The sequence below is a fragment of the Eptatretus burgeri genome, chromosome 13 (genome assembly GCF_056783735.1).
Source record: "Eptatretus burgeri isolate ZD-2024b chromosome 13, Ebu_testis_v1, whole genome shotgun sequence".
Classification (NCBI taxonomy): domain Eukaryota; kingdom Metazoa; phylum Chordata; class Myxini; order Myxiniformes; family Myxinidae; genus Eptatretus; species Eptatretus burgeri.
The window spans coordinates 62,956,329-62,976,328 of NC_140973.1; the positions used below are offsets into that span (position 1 = coordinate 62,956,329).

The window sequence follows — 20,000 nt, forward strand, 5'->3', positions numbered from 1 at the left end:
CACTCTTTCATTCCTCTTTTTTCCCACTTTTGAAATAAACTCCCTCACTCTATTCATTCCCATTCTTCCCTCCAGACTTCAAAACGGCTGTTCACCACTACCTCTCATCATCCCCCATCCAAATCCTCGATCTTTTCTACCCCCGATAATCCACCCAAGCCCACCTCGTTCAAATTCCCTGCTTTCCTTCCTGAAAGTCCCTGTAATGTCCATCTTATATTCCCCATGTTCCCCGTCCCATCCCTCTCCCTTCCACAGATCTCCAAATGTCTCTGTTCCCCACTATTTTGTCCTTCCCACTCCCTCCCCTCCTGTATCATGCCCCCCTTGATGTGCGTTGTGTGTTCGCTCTCACACGAGCCTCGACAAGGTATACAAAAAAAAATAAAAAATCTCTGAACACAGAAACTTGTTTGAGAAAGGAAAGGAAAAGTGAAAGCCACCAAGCAAATAAGAAGGTGAATACATGTCAATCATCAACATAATCAATGTATGATCAATAATACAAAAAGAGCTCGGTCTCGGCATGCCTGCATCCGTCCTGCGTCCGACCTTCCCTGCCTGCATGCGTCTGGCAACAATTGCCCTATAGGGGATAAATAATCAAGCCCATTTCTACAAACAGTATGATATGGTTGAGTAAGCTCGGTGAGGATAAATAGGCCGGTTTCAATTTACATTAAAATAAAAACTCCCTCCTCAATCGTCTTCACCGATAATTATGGTGAGTCTCGTTCAATCCCGTTCCTCATATCGATTATATTCAGAAAATATTCACCGAATTCAATACCTTTTTTAAACATTTTCATTTTATTCATATAACAGGAATATATCGCCCTATCAAACAGCATGTCTGATTGTTCACCACTTTTCGCTCTACATGAAACAAAGGTGAGAAAACGATACGAAAAAAAAGCAGCTGATATTTCAATAATTTATTCGCATGATTTTTAAAGGGTGAAAGTTAATTTTGCCGGGTACCCCTTCTTGTACTCCTAAGCATTCCGACTGCTGAAACACTCTCTTAGCCAAGGTTAGGCCAGGTGGCTAGGTTTGGCCAGGTGGCTACGTTATGCCACGTGGTTTGCCGTTGCTTTTGCAGCAGTCAGTCAGGCTAAGAATTTGCAACAAGTTTAGGGTACCGTTGATAACTCGCCTACAATTCGCAAAGGACATCATAGGATCTTCAACGCACACTGCCAACTAGTGCTGGCAGACGGGTCCTCGGACAACGTCCATCCAAGGGATGACACACACATTGATGAATCACCCTGCATGTGAAACACCAGGTTTACATTTTATAGCCGGGTCGGGATTCTAACCCAAGCTAAACATTTCAAAGGCAAGCAAGTGTGCACATCTAAAAAGCCATGAGGTGTGATACCTTTTGATCGTCTCTCATAATGCTGTACTTTCATCAGTTTTACAAGATTACAACATTCCTCACTTCCTATAATGCTGACAAATTGAAGATAAAATACAAAATATTCGAATTGTAAACCAGAGAGATTTGAGAGGGTCGATTTTAAAATGAGACTTTCAAAATAAACATGTTGACATGGAAAGAGAATTCAGAAAGTAGACAAAAAAATAACACTTCAGTAAAGAGTTGCCCAGTGCCCAACCCCATTATTTACTTTGAAAACCGGAAGCAAAGGCACTTCAGCAAGGAGAGTATTCGATTCCGGAGGAAGATCTGAAGACCCCGTTGAGCTCCTGGTCCAGTTAGCCACCTGCAGATGGCTCAGATGTTGGGCGTAGCACAGCATCAGAATAGGTTGCTGAGATATGGGCAAACCACGAGGGGCCTGTGCACTCCTCGTGGCCTCAACCTCTGGCGGGGTTCCGGTGGCTTCTCCTGGAGCCAGCGTAGGTGGGTTGTTCGACTCCGAGCCTCCAGGAAAAGTCTGGAGCAAAGTAATACAATCGGATAAAACTACTAACAAACCATTTCACTTCATTCCCTCAAGGTTTCAAGTGAAATCACCAAAATGATGCAGCATGCTGTGCTGTGGCCAAATTTAGTGATGTCATATCGTCACCCACATAATAAATGTGCCTGTCATTTTTTCCAGTTTTTGAGATTTTCTGCCGAAGTCATCTATAGCCATGACGTAATCATAATAACGAGTAACAAGATCTGTGTTTCATTTCGCTTCCATTAACAACTCTGTGCACAATAAATAGTGAATAAATATTCGTTTATGAAGAATTGCTGCAGTTTTTTGTGTTTTTCTCAAAACTGGAAAAAATGACTTGGGCACTTTTGTTATGAGGGTAACAATATGGGATCACCAGATAGAAATCAAAATCTGTTCATCATACAACAGTTACGAAAACTCTAATTTATTAAAGAAAATACTTATGTCGCCATTTCATAAATTTTAACTAAATCGAAACAATTACGTTCGCACGGCATCTCTCAGTTCATTGGTTAATTGGTCGTAAAATGTTTACCTTTTACCTTTTAAAAGGAGTCGGCCATCGAGTGATGCTGTGCTCAACCAGTGTGACCACTCCTCATTTTCATAAATGCCAAGGTGAGCCAATGAAAAAAACCAAGAATTCACAAGGTTTCGGAAAAGCGATGATAATAGAAAACCTATACGCCAAGAAAAGCTATAGAAAAATCAAGACGCCAAGGTGAACAACGAATAGCCAAGATCTTGTGAAAAAAGCCAAGGAGTGGTCACACTGCACTCAACAAATTCTTACCTAATCCATGGTACAAATGATGCAACAAGCAGACCAAATTTGTGATCGACTCAGTTAATTACACGTTTGATTGATGAGTAGTGAAACAGGTAAATAGGAAGACATAACACTTAATTTTGTGAAAGTGATGAAGGTAGAAATTAATGAGACATTTGAACTCTGCCCGATAACCAAGCTGTAACAGCAGACCTGGATTACCTGGAAGGAACAAATACTTTCAGAAAAAAAACTCCTCTTAGCATATAGACAAACGTACATGTGGCAGAAAAACTTAACTGGAATAACAGCGGTGCGCAAGTGAAGTAAAGACAATCGGGATTTACAGCTTGTTTTGAAGGCTATGAAAACCTGCACATGGTTTCAAGATACGGTGGGTGAAGCTGAAATCCAAAAGAGTCCACACTAAACTTCTGGAAGAACAACATTGTTGGAGACAACCCCATTGTTGCCAATGTGGACAAAAAATGTTTCTACAAAGTGTAGAGACATCCCAAAATAGTCATCTTTAAGGGAGATCAACTTATTCACCTCATGCAAACGCACATCAACCATCTAAAAAAATAACTAGAGCGAAGTCGATGGTCACAAATCCCCAAACTTCCCACCTAAAACAAAGTTCAAAGGTGGCAAAACATTCCACCAGGAATGACCCGATATCAAATTTTGAGTTAAAAAAAATTCCATTTTGACCACTGTGACCCCAAGTCCCCAGCACTGGAAAAGGGGGAGGGGAGGGAAGGGGGGGGGGATGGGAGTCAAATCAATTTTTTTTTTTAAATAATCCTGCCATAGTGGGCGTGGCCAAAATGAGACTGCTCTTGCTCCTTCTTGCGATGTGGTGATCTATCTATCTATCTATCTATATATTACTAAAACTCTCATCTTGTATACATGTATGTATGTATGTATGTATGCATGTTCCCAAAATACAGCCAAAACATAACACGACGCACACAGCGCAAAAATTTTAGGGTCACCTCACTACTCACCATTCTCCTGTGGTGTGGAGTATCAAGTTTCGTTAAAATCGGGCAAAGAAAAAATTATTTAAAAAATCAATTCCCGATTCAGTCAAGTACTCTTCAGGAGTATTTGATCAATGCAAACAACCTCAGCGGTATAGTTCACTGGAGCTATCTTTTTTTCTTGAAATGATTATTTTCATCAACCACTATCACAACGGGAACCTAACGAGTTCATGAGTCATCGATGAACTACCAATTTTGGTAAATTTCTGCACAACCATTTAGGAGAAGATACTGCAGCACAACAGAGATTACAATATGCACCAACGATTTTTTTTTTCTAAGCGTGGGGATAATCTATCTATAATACCAGCAGTGTGTGCGTGTGCGTGCGTGCGTGCGTGCGTGCGTGCGTGCGTCCGCTGTTTCTCAACAACCACTGGTCCAATCTAATTGAAACTTGCCAGGTATATTGCTGGAGCCCTGTGGATGTGCCTTTTCAAGGTTTGATATTAATCGGACAAGTGCTTCTCAAGTTATGGCCATTTATTTACCAACCAATGACAAGACACGTTGCTGCGTAGGCGCGGCCGCGTTCCCCATTCCGGATTACAACGTACGGCCTTCCGGATAGAGATGACTTAGTGTATTCTAATAATTTCTCGATTTCTTATGCGCATTTATAGATAAACACAATGCCCCAATCCAGTCGTCGTTTACGAGAGCGAAGGAGCGGCCTGTGTGGTTGTTTGAAAGTTTTTTTTGTTTTTATTTGCACGTACGGCCACACTTACGGGCATGCGAGAGCGAAGGAATGGCCTGTGTGGTTGTTGTTTCTGGCACGTGGTTTCAAAGCTTTTTTTTGCACGTACGGGCATACACTAGTAAATTATAATCCACACAAATCAAACAAAAGCTCAACTAACGAAAAAGTCCACGGAGAATAGTCTAATCCCACACGAGACACTCGCAAAGAGTGCAATCATAAACTGCTGATTAATTTGAGGTTCAAGATGTGGCGTCAAGTGAAAGGCCATATATACATATACATACATATATATATATATATACATATATATATATATATATATATATATATATATATATATACATATATATATATATATATATATATATATATATATATATATATATATATATATACATATACACGTGATGCCAGCTGTAGCTGTCACTGGGTGTCTGTACGTCCCATGGGAAAAGTCACTATTTTAAGGATTTCAAATCCATGCCACGCAGACAAAGAGCACGTAAAAGAAATCCAATTAATCCATGGGACATAAACATTGCACTGACCACCCCAGAGGAATGCTATCTCAACATTTTCAAGGAACCAACCGTTCTTTTTACCCCCTTTACTTATGTATCTGTACACTCTTCACAAGCTAAATCCCTACCCCACCCCCAAACCCCCACCCCAAATTGTGAATTTAAATTACGTTTGCACGTCCGTTTCTCTTCGCACTATTCTGTCTTTTATAAGAACATTTCTCAGAGATTGTTAATCTGTCAGTTATGATGGTTTATCCCATCATAAGTGCACCAATGGCCTAAGTTGTACTTACTCAAGGTTCATTGATCATTTCATAGCACGATGATAGAGAAAAATCAGTCCTTGTGGTGTAAGCCTCAATGTCACAGCATGGTTCAAATACACCCGATTAAGAACGTATTCATTTTACTCGGACACCTCCACTCCCATCCCTACCCAATCCCACAAACACATCTCTTACTTCAAACTGTGGGGGGATAGGAATAGGAGGCAGGGGTCGATGCTCCCTGTGGGTCCTTGATGGTTGCATCGATAAAGATGATGACCGCGTTTCAAATGCCTCACAGCTCTGGTACACGGTGCTGATGCTTGCCGCCTGCATACTGGCATTTGCAGCACCGAGACTGCCAAGTACAGGTGGTGGGACTTGTCGAGCTATCGTACGGCGTGGCTTCCTTGGGCCAGTAAAGAAATGAGGTGGATCCGACGAGCCCCCAGTCTCAATATCTTCAGTGGCTGAGAAATAAGCCTCACTCTCAGTGGCCGATATGTTTGATTCGAGCGAGTGGTAATGACGAAACGAGCTGCTGGAGTCACCCGAGATTGGAAACGAGCTGATGCTGCGACAAGACGGTGGAGAGTCGGGTGGCTGAGCCATCCATCCTGCTCCGGTTTGTACAGAATACTCATTAGATCCATAACTACCACTTCCCACATCAGCAGAAAAAGAAGAATTTCCAAGCAGCTGCGGTATCGGGGGCGGTGGAAGAGATGGTGGCGGTGGAAGTGGAGGTACCGAAGGTGGTGAAGGGAGCTCGACTGAAGGTCCCGTGAGACTCCGTGAGCTGCCAGGACAAGAACCGACCGATGACTGTCGCACGAGTATTGCGTGCCGTGGAGAGCTGGCTGAGCTTCCAGAATCCTGCTGCCCAATGGAGCATGGTAAACTCATTCGGGGACGTGTGCCATCGTAGCCACTGCGTACACACCAACACATGTATTAAAAATCAAGCATGCCCATACCGGAACACAGCCATATACAGTGGGGAGAACAAGTATTTGATACACTGCCGATTGTGCAGGTTTTCCCTCTTACAAAGCACGTAGAGATCTGTAATTTTTATCATAGGTACATTTCAACTGTGAAAGACGGAATCCAAAACAAAAATCCTGAAAATCACATTGAATGATTTTTAAATAATTAATTTGCATTTTATTGCATGAAATAAGTATTTGATACATCATAAAAACAGAACTTAATATTTGGTACAGAAACCTTTGTTTGCAATTACAGACATCAAACGTTTCCTATAGTTCTTAACCAGGTTTGCACAAACTGCAGCAGGGATTTTGGCCCACTCCTCCATACAGATCTTCTCCAGATCCTTCAGGTTTCGGGGCTGTCGCTGGGCAACACAGACTTTCAGCTCCCTCCAAAGATTTTCTCTTGGGTTCAGGTCTGGAGACTGGCGAGGCCACTCCAGGACCTTGAGATGCTTCTTACAGAGCCACTCCTTCGTTGCCCTCGCTGTGTGTTTCGGGTCGTTGTCATGCTGGAAGACCCAGCCACGCCCCATCTTCAATGCTCTTGTTGAGGGAAGGACGTTGTCGGCCAAGATCTCGCGATACATGGCCCCATCCATCCTCCCCTCAATACGGTGCAGTCGTCCTGTCCCCTTTGCAGAAAAGCATCCCCAAAGAATGATGTTTCCACTTCCATGCTTCGTGGTTGGGATGGTGTTCTTGGGGTTGTACTCATCCTTCTTCTTCCTCCAAACACGGCGAGTGGAGTTTAAACCAAAAAGCTCTATTTTGGTCTCATCAGACCACATGACCTTCTCCCATTCCTCCTCTGGATCATCCAGATGGTCATTGGCAAACTTCAGACAGGCCTGGACATGCGCTGGCTTGAGCAGAGGGACTTTGCGTGCGCTGCAGGATTTTAATCCATGACGGCGTAGTGTGTCACTTTTGGTTTTCTTTGATACTGTGGTCCCAGCTCTCTTCAGGTCATTGACCAGGTCCTGCCGTGTAGTTCTGGGTTTATCCCTCACCTTTCTCATGATCATTGAGGCCCCACGAGGTGAGATCTTGCATGGAGCCCCAGACCGAGGGAGATTGACTGTTATCTTGGACTTCTTCCATTTTCTAATAATTGCGCCAACAGTTGTTGCCTTCTCACCAAGCTGCTTGCCTATTGTCCTGCAGCCCATCCCAGCGTTGTGCAAGTCTACAATTTTGTCCCTGATGTCCTTCGACAGCTCTCTGGTCTTGCCCATTGTGGAGAGGTTGGAGTCTGATTGATTGAGTGTGGACAGCTGTCTTGTATGCAGATAACAAGTTCAAACAGGTGCAGTTAATACAGGTAATGAATGGAGAATGGGAGGGCTTCTTAAAAACAAAACTAACAGGTCTGTGAGAGCCGGAATTCTTACTGGTTGGTAGGTGATCAAATAACTTATTTCATGCAATAAAATGCAAATTAATTATATAAAAATCATACAATGTGATTTTCAGGATTTTTGGTTACATTCCATCTTTCACAGTTGAAGTGTACCTATGATAAAAATTGCAGACCTCTACGTGCTTTGTAAGTGGGAAAACCTGCAAAATCGGCAGTGTATCAAATACTTGTTCTCCCCACTGTATAAGCAAACTAAGCCATATACAAGCCATATTATAAGCAAGCAAACTAATAAGAAAGTAAAGCAAACTATTTACTCAATCCGATTATTACATGCCTGGTGTTGGCTTAATGGTTAGGGTGGTGGGCTTGGGATCCTCGGATCCCGAGCTCAAATCTCACTCGGCTGTTGAATTAATACCAGGTGGGGTTGTCTGCCTGTCATCCTTCCAAGGTTGGCAAAATGAGTGCCAGCATGCTGGTATACTGTGGCGGAGTGGCGACCCGTCCAAGATTGTGCCCAATAGCCAAGAAGACTGCTTAGGCAGCACCAACGCTTTGCATAGAGTATGATCCCGATGGATGGATGGATCATTACCTGGTTTGTGTGTTCACACCCTCACACGAAGTTTCAGTAAATTTCCAAAAAATTATGGTGGCAGCCACATCTTGCCATTCCCGATAAATTACGAAAAGCATGGAATGACTAACAGGCAAATCCGAACGAACAGAGGCGAGACGGTGTTTGCCTCCAATAAATTACTGGATCAGATAGCACTGTAGTCGAATTTGCTTCCTGTTGGTGCATTAACTCGTATGATAGAATGTGAATTGAAAAACTTTATGATCCGATCTAGTAAGCCTGAAATATCGAAACTCCAGTTTAGTTTTCTTCAAAATAATTGGTTCTCATGCCACAACATGATTGATGCAATGAAACGTGCATGACCAACTAATCAAAAAAAAAAAAAAACAACACAGAAACAATCGAATGAAGGTAACAAATTTATATCATCAGGAAGTCTTCACCATGAAGGAATTGTTTAGGTGAGGCATCAGAGCTTTGTAATCATTAAACTATTTTACAGTGACAGTTCAACAAGCAGGCCCAGCACGTGTTCACCGGTAATTCGCACATTGCCTCCAAAGCAAAACCAAAGGTGCTCCGAGGAATTCACGAGTATGCCAGGATTAACAAGGCCCACACCTCAATTTGCATGGCCGAGCAAACCCCATGATCATCAGCCACACAGGCCTCGAAATGATGCATTTCTTGTGAAGCACTAATGCGCAACAGAAGTAAATACCTGTCCAAAATTAAACGCTGTCGTTTTCTTTATTCCATTTCCAAATACGATGTAGGCATTTTGGAACAAGATAACATCATCTGAAGCATTCGCAGACAGGATGATGGAATCAAAACAATGGTGACAGTAATAAATGTACAAATAGTCTCCATGCTGATGAAGGGAACAATTTGAAGATTTCCCCCAAAATGAGCTTCTATTTTATGCGGCCGTGTGAACAAGTCCATGTCAAATCCAGAAGCATGTAATGGAAGGAAAATCAATTTCATTGTCCTCTAAAAACATGAATGTGAAACAACCTTGAACCGTCTTATTCAAACTATCATCGCCCGATGTCGCAATGTTTTCAAATGATTGTGTTTGAAACACAGTCACCCTTCAAGTAATTGAGAAACTTGTTGGGCAGTATATGACATCACAAACGCAAAACTAGATGCTACCAAAGGGTTCATCTTGAGCAGCGCCATCGGTCTGTGCTGTCTGAACCAGTGTGAGGAACATTTGGATTCACGGAAAACCCAAATAGATTTGGGGTCGGAATTTCCTTCACGGGTGTGGAATTCTGTGAATCCAGTAAGTTTCAAAACCAATATATTCGCTTTCACAAGGTATAGAAGCATTTACAGCTGGTTACCTGTAAATGAATGTCATTCCAAGAAAGAACAGAGTAATTATCAAATTCTGTCCTTATTCAACAAGGGGTATGATAATGGTCTATGCGGTCTCCAACATGGTGTGTGCAGTCTCTCGTGAGTGTATGTATCCTGGTCTCCTTGTGGACCAAATAAAAAGTTGAGTGAATCACGACTCAAATGTAAAGATGTCATCAACTATAAATATCTGCCCAGCAGGCAAGACTTGGTCTTTGGTCTTCATCTGGGACTGTATGCCAGGTATAAAGGCATTGTGTGCCAGGTATTAAGTATCCTCTTAAGGGGTCTGACAGAATGGTGACAAGGAAGCACACTTACCTTTGAGTCGTCTCGCTTAGGTTTGTTTGGTTTGCCGTCCAACTGTAAACACTCGGATTAGTGTTCTGCATGCAGTGAATGTGCAATCTCTCGGATGTACGCAAAGCCAAATGTCCCGTCTGCTTGCATTAGTTGGTGAGTGTTAAAGATCCCAGGATGTCTTCTGATGAAGAATAGGCGAGTTATCACTGGCACCCCAAACAAACTACAAACTTCAACCATTTAATGAAGGCAGAAAGTGGTTTGGACTTCTTGATATTCCTCCACACAAGGCTACATTGATTATTACCGCAGTTTGTGGTTACAGTGTGGGCAGAAGTTCCTGCAATGTAAAAAAAAAAAATTCACGCACTGAGGTCTTTGCATGTCACGTGTGTGAAGAACCAACTTCGGCTATGAAGGGAAACCATAATCTCCCAAAGGGCAGAGGGGCATCACGTGACTGCAATCACGCAAAGGTTGAGGCATAACTTTGCTTTCACCTCGGGTGAAGACCAGTGATCAAAATGTTGTTCCTGATCACCTCACTTGTTGGACAACGATGCCACTTGGTTATGCCGTCAGTTTTCAAGAGTGTTGAGTGACGACAATACCTGCTCAAGGAGAGGTGGAAACTACTGGACAATAAATCAACAGTTAACAGATAACAAAAGTTATTGAGACATTGTTAACTCGGTGCAGTTTATGATGATGGACGTCACATTCTCAAACGAATGTCTTGAGCCATTCTCAATCGGACAAACTTGGTCAGCATTTCACTGCAAGACAAGTAACATGCGGTGAAGCACCCGATTGAAAAATACTCTGGTCCTGAGAGGTTGTTGTAAAACAGGAGGAAGAACGAGAACGACACTCAGTAGAGCGTACGCCTCCACCAGGTTGAACAGTTCATGGTTTGTATCCCACCGATAGGCCGGATCTGAATCCCAACCTGAACCAAAATCTAATCAGCTTGTTCTTGTCACTACTCAACTTACCCAACTTGTTTCATCATAATTCGTCCACAACTTTTCAAAATATCATGTTCTATATTATTTTGGGGCACATCTCTCAAGGGCAAAGAATCACTCAAAAATTAAAAATTTCTCATATCCAGATCCGGATTCGGATCTTCACCAAAATCGAATCAATTCTTTCTCGTCACACACCCAACCTATCCACCAGGTTTTGTCTGAATCCGTCCATAACTTTTTGAGATATCCTGCTCACAGAAAAAGACAGACAGACAGACAGACAGACAGACAGACAGACAGACAGACGGGGGTGAAAACATAACCTCCATCCACCTTCGGTGGCAGAGGTAACGAGTGAAAATGGATGAAAATGTCATTTTGACGTCTCAAAAACCTGCACAAGTTTTCAGCAACCTTTCAAGGAAGCATTTCATGAGGATTGAACGGAATACACAATCATGAGAGTCAGGACAATCTTTGGCAAATTTGCAAGGCATACCAACCTGGCTGGAGTCTACCACGGTTAATAATACACCTTCACATACCAGTAGTCGGTAGTGCAACTCTAATGTTAAATTGGTGCATGTAGTTTACAGATTGGATTCCAATTCTCCTCTTATGCTGATCGCATTTTCATGTTGTTGTCGGTTGGGTGTATAGATGGTTAAATCCTCACTAAAATGGACTCGGTAACTAATTTGCTAACGCTCCCCACCAGCCCTGCCACACCCTTCTTCGCAAGCACATCTGTGCAATTCTGCCAAACTGTTTCTTTGAGTCGTCAGCATTTCATCACTACGTTTTCACGATTTTAAGAGCACTAGAACTTAAACGATATTTCGTGCACACCAGTGCTCTCTGAAGACCGGTCAGGTCACACTCCATCTTAATGTGCAAGTTGTCCCGTAACGGGGATGCACTTTACTGGTACATAATCGGCAGGACAAAGTTGACAGATTACTCAATGGGTGCGCACAACAAATCAAACTGTAATCTTTTGGGAACTTATTGACTCCTGTGGTGAGACAAGGTTTAAACACAACAAACTTTTTTGAGCGTTCGAACCTGGGGAGTAACTGCTGTAGTCTATCCATCCGGGTTCTTCCCAACATCTTTCTTCGCTATTCCTTTCAGACTTTCTACTTTTTCACATTTCTCTTTATTCATTCTAATTCTTGCTTTTTCTTTCATTTTGTCTCTATTTCTCTAACTCTCTTGGGAGAAGTGAATTCTTGCAGAAATTTTTCTGCAAGGCTCACTTGACTGTGCCTGGATGAGTTTGAGGGGAGAGGGCGAGCAGCTGCAACGCAAATCTTATCCAGGTTCCTCCTGACGACTCCATCTTTGCTTTTTACTAATTCGGGTTCCTTCCGATAACTCCAACACCGTATTTGGTCTTCCGTTTGATTTTGGCTCACTAATTATGTGGATGAAACATATTTCTATGGTGCAATTTCGATATCGTGCTCATGTACAAAACACATATGAAACGTTAAAAAATAAATTCAAAATAGAATTTCACGTGAATGTGTCAATGAATATGCCTCCACCAAAGGTCTCATGTGACCTTTGACCCCAAAATCTAATCAGTTCATGTGCAGATCATCGTACATACTCATTACCAAGTCTGGTCAAAATCTCTCCAGAGGTTCAGAAGTTAACATGGTTAATGAAAATCTGCTACGTACGCATGGACAACAGGAAAACAAAACCAATCCCGCACCCTCAGCTGTGGAGGCATAAAAACAGTGCAATAGCTCAGCGATGAAAAGAAAAGGGGAAATCAAAGGCAGGAAAGAAAAAATATATATACATCACACCTTCCACCTGGTTCAGGTTGTGAGCAAACATGGACTGGGGAGACAACCGGACTTCCTGGATCTAATGGACTTGACGAAGAGCCTGCAATCTCGTCGGCGAGAAGGGGCATTGCCGAAGAACCAGACGATGAACGTGCATCTTCAGAGCCTGGCGACAGACCGTGGATTGTCGAGGACAAGCCAGGAGAATCAGCAGGTACAGGTGCTACACTTCTCAGCCAGTGATCTGCTTGTACAGACAAGAAAGCAAAACACCATCTTAGCGATAAAAAAAGCCAGCAAGATTGACTGCATGGATGATGAATGACACAGGAGCAGGCATAAATGTTCAAACAAACAAAGCAAAAGGTGTTTGGAAGCACCTCTCATTAGATGTTTCCCCGGTTGTAACAATGATTGTCCAAAAGAGATGCACGAATCTTCATCGGAACTGGATGCGGCCGATGCACAGGAGTGGGAACCTTCGGCGTCATCTTCGTGAGTCCTGCTCATGTGTCGCCATTTGGGTGCGGTGCCAGCAAAAAAATGGCACCCGCCCAAACAACCGCAGCATGCACTTACCGGCGACGAGCCGCTGCTGCCCACATTTCCCTCGTCGTCCGGAGACCACAAAAACCATAACCTGTGAAGATGAATTGTCCATGCTTAATGACTTGATGGAATTAAATTCTCTGTTTCATCAAGTCAAATGATGATAGCAACTCAAATGCAATTTATCCACAAAGCTGTTGCAATTGCTTTTGCTGCCAGGAAATATGAGAACAAATTGATCCATCACTGATTGGGTTGTCATTTTGAGACCTTTAACCAAATACCGATGGAGAAATTAATACGAGGGAACTTGAGAAACTGGACAGCATTTGGCCCATTGTTCTCATGCCATATCCATAACTTGGCACTCACCATATTGCAGGCAGTGCCAGTTATACAGCTAACCCCTGCAAGGAGGAGGTTTGGTGAAGGTACCAGCAAACAATGCACTAATTCTTAGGAGATACTGTCTGGATATTATATTGATAAACTGTTTGGGTCAGGGGGCTGGCAAGATGGCCTAGGCCCTAGAAGTACGAACACCCATGGTGTCCTTCGTGAAGAGTCGACGAGTTATCGCCGGTACCCTGAACAAAGAACAAATTCCTGCCCCAACTACTGCTGTGAAGACAATGGCAAACCAACCGGTATAACCCTTGCTGAGGAAGCTGCTTTGGCAGCACCGATGCTCTGTGAAGAGTATGGTACATCAAAAAAAAAAGTAAAAAGTGAAGATTATGGTACATTACAGTGGGTAAGTGGGGAGAGGATGAGAGTGGGTAAGTGGGGAGAAGATGAGAGTGGGTAAGTGGGGGGAGGATGGGAGTGGGTAAGTAGGGAGAGGATGAGAGTGGGTAAGTGGGGGGAGGATGAGAGTGGGTAAGTGGGGGGGAGGATGAGAGTGGGTAGGTGGGGGGAGGATGAGAGTGGGTAAGTGCGGGGAGGATGGGAGTGGGTAAGTGGGGAGAGGATGACAGTGGGTAAGTGGGGGAGGATGGGAGAGGGTAAATGGGGGGAGGATGGGAGAGGGTAAGTGGGGAGAGGATGAGAGGGGGTAAGTGGGGAGAGGGTGGGAGTGGGTAAGTGGGGGGAGGATGGGAGTGGGTAAGTGGGGCGAGGATGGGAGTGGGTAAGTGGGGAGAGGATGGGAGTTGGTAAGTGGGGAGAGGATGAGAGTGGGTAAGTGGGGAGAGGATGGAAGTGGGTAAGTGGGGAGAGGATGGAAGTGGGTAAGTGGGGAGAGGATGGGAGTGGGTAAGTGGGGGAGGATGAGAGTGGATAAGTGCGGGGAGGATGGGAGTGGGTAAGTGGGGAGAGGATGACAGTGGGTAAGTGGGGAGAGGATGACAGTGGGTAAGTGGGGGAGGATGGGAGTGGGTAAGTGGGGGGTGGGAATGGGTAAGGGAAATGGATTGGGGGTGGGTAAGGAGAAAGGATTGGGGGGTGTGTCAGGAAAAAGGATTGGGGGTGGGTCAGGAAAAAGGACTGAGGAGGGGGAAGGGAAAAGGATTGGGGGGTGGGGAAGCGAAAAGGATCAGGGGGATGGGGAAGGAAAAAGGATTGGGGGTGGGGAAGGAAAAAGGATTGGGGGGTGGGGAAGGAAAAAGGATTGGGGGGTGGGGAAGGAAAAAGGATTGGGGGTGGGTCAGGAAAAAGGATTGGGGGGTGGGTAAGGGAAAAGGACTGAGGAGGGGGAAGGGAAAAGGAATGGGGGTGTGTTAAGGAAAATGATTGGGGGGTGGACAAGGAGCTGGAAAAGGCATGAAGCTGTGGAAAGAGAATAGCATCGACTCTGGATGGTTTAAATAACATCACTTCTACAGGTTGAAATTCCATAAACTCAATTCAAATCTGCACAAAAAAAAAAAAAACAAGAGATCACCACTTGCACACCATCAAGTGATCCATCCATCAAACCTCTTTGTGCGCTGATCATGCAGTTGCAAAAAGTTTTGCTTCAACTCATGCAGGCCCTGCTGCTCCACCGCAAATGCCATGTCTGCCACCACTGCACCGACATCCACAGCGCCAGCTTCCAACCAGGAGCCTTGTGTGGGAGAATCGCACGGCCCTTCCAAGTTGCTCGGCTCCTGCTCACAATACTGCCACAAATGCAGGTCACGAGCAAGGAGTGAGACTCCCTCACGCACGCTGCAGTCATGCAAGTTGCACGTGGTGATGCAGACCGAGCCCACCTGGTTTCAAAAGCACACACGCAGACACAGAGTAAAGTGAAGCACAGTACATCCATTTCTTGGTGTTCTGACTTCGGCATTTTAGTTTGTCGACATAGACAGCTCCATGCCCAGTCAGGAAAATGCAAGGACAATTCACTTTCTTCAACTACATTTTTCTTTCACTGAAAAAGGGGTTTATAGAGTTGATCTGAGTAAGACATCTACAGAGTACTAAATGTTTCATCCCAGCATAGAAATAAATATTTATTTAAAATAAAACAAAATTTTACAATCTGAAGTTCTTTGACATGCAGTAAGCAGGCAGAGATTCACAGCGCTGGCTAGAGGATGAGAAAAAAAATATTTTGCACAAAATTATTCCCAATCCGTGTGAATTAATTAAAATTGACATGGAATGTTTAGCAAATAGCAAGTGCAGATAATAGAATATTTTCTTGTTTTTCCTTCCTGTTCCTTCAAATTCATTACTTTTGCTTGTTTCAAGCTTATTCACCTCCTCTTTGTCTCCATTTCCAACCCTTCATCTTTACACTCATTCGTACCCTCGCCCGTTGACCCTCTGTGTGTCAATCTGAACTAAGTGTTGTTGGTGCATTTCTCCAATTTCCACTGTTCTAGTTTTTTCACAAGCCTCAACTTTGTATTAAGGTAAAGGAGCATCAAAGTGCCTTCAAGACAAAATCCATTGTTGTAGAGTGTAGAAGGTTGATTGGGAGTACTGATCTCAGGCTCAGAGAAGGACTTGGACATATATGGGGGAGGAGGGCTGGGTCTCGATAAGCTCTACAAACAAGATCCTCACAACAATCAAAGATACTCCAAGGTTTTTTTGTTGTTGTTGTTATGTTTTTTCCATCTTAAATTAAAAAAACAAAAACCGAGTAATTTGTAAGAAATATACGAGAGCGAAGTCGATGGCATGCCATCGCAAATTGCTGGTGGAACTTTATGCCATCTTTGAACTTTGCTTTAGGTGGCAAGCGTTGCAATGACCCAATATCAAATTTAGAGTTAAAAATTATTTTCCCGTTTTGTCCCCTGTGACCCTCAAACCCCCAACCTGGGGCATGGTCCCAGGATCAAATTAAAATAGAAGGGTACTCTGACTTCACAACATCGCCAGATATGCCTCCGCCCACATTATTACATCATTATACATCCTTGTCGCAAGTTTGATTTAAATCCCTGAATCCAGATTCAAAATATTAAATAATTTGGGCTGCCAGACCATGCGTCCAATCAGGTTGAAATTTAAAACATATATTCCCCATATGATGTTAACAAGTTTGAATGTATATTTATGTTCCTCTCATCTTGCCTAATGCATATTCATGTTTTGCTTCATGCATATCTATGCTCCACTCATGTGTTGCATCATCTCCGCTAGAAGGGGCATGTGGGTTTGGCTCTTCCCGGTATGGTGGAACGGTGGCTGTGTGTGGGAAAAAGCACAGTTTTTATCGTCGCACTTGGAGAGTTTTAAAATAAAGTGAAAAGTGATTTTTTTTTTAAAAACCTCAGTGTTGGTAAGCTGTCTGGAGCATTCTTTCTTCAAATAATCTTGGCACAGAAGCCATTCCAGGATAGCTCATGACTACTACATCATAATTGTGACTGTGACTTTCACATCGATTGATGAAATGGTTCAAGAGAAAGAATTCTTTAAAGATTTTTGCTCAATCCAACATGGCTGCCAGACCATGTGACCTATTAATTATTCATGAACACATTAGTATCACCAATGCTTTGGGAACAAGTGGGTGAAGTTTCCCCTCGATCTGACAAGCCGTTCTGGAAAAGAGGATTTTTAAGGTTTACTCTTCAAAAATAAATCATAGCTGCCAGACCATGTGACTTATTAATTAATTGTAAACACCCTGGTATAATGCAAAGCTTGGGGAACATGTGGGTGAAGTTTCCCCTCGATCTGTCAAGCCGTTCTGGAGGAGATTTTTTTTTAATGTTTATTCTTCAATAAAATCATAACTGCCAAATCATGTGACCTGTGACGTCATCAGTGAAGAACTTTTTGTTCCTTATGGACAGGCTTCGTAGATTCACAGATCATGCCTGTAAAATTTTGCCTCGATCTCTTCAGCCGTTTCAGAGAAGAAGATTTTTGAAGGTTTTTATGTTAACAAAAATATGGCTGCTGAACCATGTGATCGATGAAGTCATAAATTCCCCCCCCCCCCCCAATACAATTTATCCTTGGATGACCCTCAAAAGATTTTAATACTGATCAAAGAAAGCGCTCGATGAATGCAATTATGACGTCATAATGAAGACATCTATGACATCCAAAATTCACACTCGTTTCCCATGGGGAGTACGAGACATGCACCAAGTTTCAATTTTTTTCCATGGAGCGGTTTCAGAGATACAGAGGTCCAAAGTTTTTCCAACATGGCTGCCACACAACATGACCTATGACATCATAATTATAATTAAAACATTCTACATGGGTAGTCACACCTTTGGTGAAAATTTCTTATCAATCGGAAAAGCGGTTGCAGAGAAAACAGAGAAAATTAGCATGGACGTAGGTACGTACATACACATGTACGAACGGACAACCCAAAAACATAATGCCTCGACTGAATGTCAGCGGTGGCATAAAAAAAAATTGTTACATATTTCATATGTCCCCCAATGCTGATTGCATATACAAAGTGTCAGTTTAAAAATGCTTCAACATGTGCCCGGAATTCCCTTTTTTGGAATTTGACCTTTTGACCCTGCCCGAGGGGGGAGGGGGGCTGGGGCCAAGAGATAACACTGCTCTTGCACCTTCGTACTATGTGGTGATCATAACTTACAAGTTTGGGGAATTTCTGCCCAACAATTTAGGAGGTGACTGACAGACAGACAAAGAGAGAAGACAGACGGACATGATTACAATATTCCCCCAACCCGTTTTTTTTCAAAAAGTGTAGGGATACTATCAATGGATATTTTATTTATACATACTCCTCATTATACTTACGTTTGGTGTATCTTGGACTATGGCGAGTATCTCATGAGTATAACTGTTCTAACTCCAACACATTGATGAAAGACGAGGACATTCAAAGAGATCAGTGTACTCGTACATGAGTTGCAAGGACATTAGCAGACAATGGAAAACTCCAAACAGTATTTGGGATTAGAATCATGGATCCCGGCAAAATGAGCCTTGTGTTTAGATTGGAATGCCAACCCAGGTCGATACGTTCATGTGCATTTTGTACCATGACTGGACCCTTTACATGACACATGCATGCACAAGGACTTCATAGTTGCTGGGAAAGTATACACATGTTGTGTGTGTTTGCAAGTGTGCTCTTACACTTGAAGGAAGCAAGGAAAACAAAATGGCAGTGGGGTGGGGTGGGGGAGGGAGGGGTTGCAGCAGTAACTGTGTACAAACAAGCTATTTTAAAGAAATCCTGACCAACATCATTAAGTTGAACAAGCATGTGCTCCCAAGAAGAATTACTAAAAGCTTTTCTGGAAGACAATTTTACGCTCGAGTCGAATGAGAGCTTGCAATCAGCAAAAAGGAAAATACCCCGAGGACGGCAGCAAAACCACTCTCAACGATGTACAACTCCAATCCATCGACACTCATTCGCATCATCCTGTACTTTATCTCATCGGGAGCAGGGCAATGTCCAGCCAGTGGAGCCTGGAAAAAAAAGAAGTAAACAAACTATCAAAATGGTATCAAAAGAGTGCACACAACCATTTATTCATCCCATGGTGGGTTGAAGGGAAGAGAGCACTAAGATTCGGCGATGAGGAGGAATCGACCGCAAATGGGTCGATACAGACAGCTGTCCCACACTATAAAACTGTCCAGAGGGACGGCAACTTACTCGAGGAGGTCTTCACAGTGAGTTTAATGATCGAAAAACTTCTTTCTTTTATTTTACAAAATGAACAAATTTCCTCATTCTTTCAGTAATTACATGAAATGTTCAAAAATGTAAATAACACGATACAGTAGTCCAGGACACGCCAACATGTTGTATATTTTTCAGGATTAGAGGACATACACAGAACAATGTGTGCATACATATATATGTGTGTGTATATACATAGTTTTTATTTATACATATATTATACAAATGTATAGCCTGGTGTTGGCGCAGTGGTTAGGGCAGCGGCTTGGGATCCAAGAGGTCCTGAGTTCAAGCCCCGTTGGGCCACTGAATTAATACACCAGGGGGTTGACTCAGCCTGTCATCCTTCCGAGGTCGGCGAAATGAGTACCAGTATACTGGGCCAGTGTATACCCCAGTTAAAATAGGTGTACCATATCCCTGTGTCGTAAGAGGCGACCAGGGTTGCGTCAGGAAGGGCATCCGGCGTAAAACATGTGCCAAATCACTATGCGGATCATACGGATGATCCGCTGTGGCGACCCCTAACGGGGGCAGCCGAAAGAAGAAGAAGATATTATACAAATGTATATATTTTATTTATACATATGTACTGTATATACATATAGTTAAGAAGTATTTATTTCCTTGTGGTGAAAATAGGTAAATTCAAATCAATCAAAATGATCTCAAGCAATTAAAGAATTAATCAGGCATTGATAGAAAAACAGACAAAGAGCAGATGCTTTTCACTATGCCT

At 43.0% G+C, this 20,000-nt stretch overlaps 1 protein-coding gene across 7 annotated transcripts in view; it reads right to left on the bottom strand.

The window, feature by feature from the left end:
• The window catches only part of BLTP1 (bridge-like lipid transfer protein family member 1), a 357,046-nt gene that overhangs the window by 210,541 nt on the left and 126,505 nt on the right, over positions 1–20,000 (bottom strand). For all 7 annotated transcript variants that reach the window (XM_085852760.1, XM_085852755.1, XM_085852759.1 and 4 more), the window contains exons 24-29: positions 18,928–19,044; positions 15,097–15,374; positions 13,011–13,270; positions 12,649–12,874; positions 5,435–6,170; positions 1,638–1,907 (exon numbers count right to left, since the gene is read on the bottom strand). In XM_085852760.1, coding sequence (XP_085708886.1) covers positions 1,638–1,907; positions 5,435–6,170; positions 12,649–12,874; positions 13,011–13,270; positions 15,097–15,374; positions 18,928–19,044 — 1,887 coding nt within the window. The remainder of the gene's footprint in view (positions 1–1,637; positions 1,908–5,434; positions 6,171–12,648; positions 12,875–13,010; positions 13,271–15,096; positions 15,375–18,927; positions 19,045–20,000) is intronic.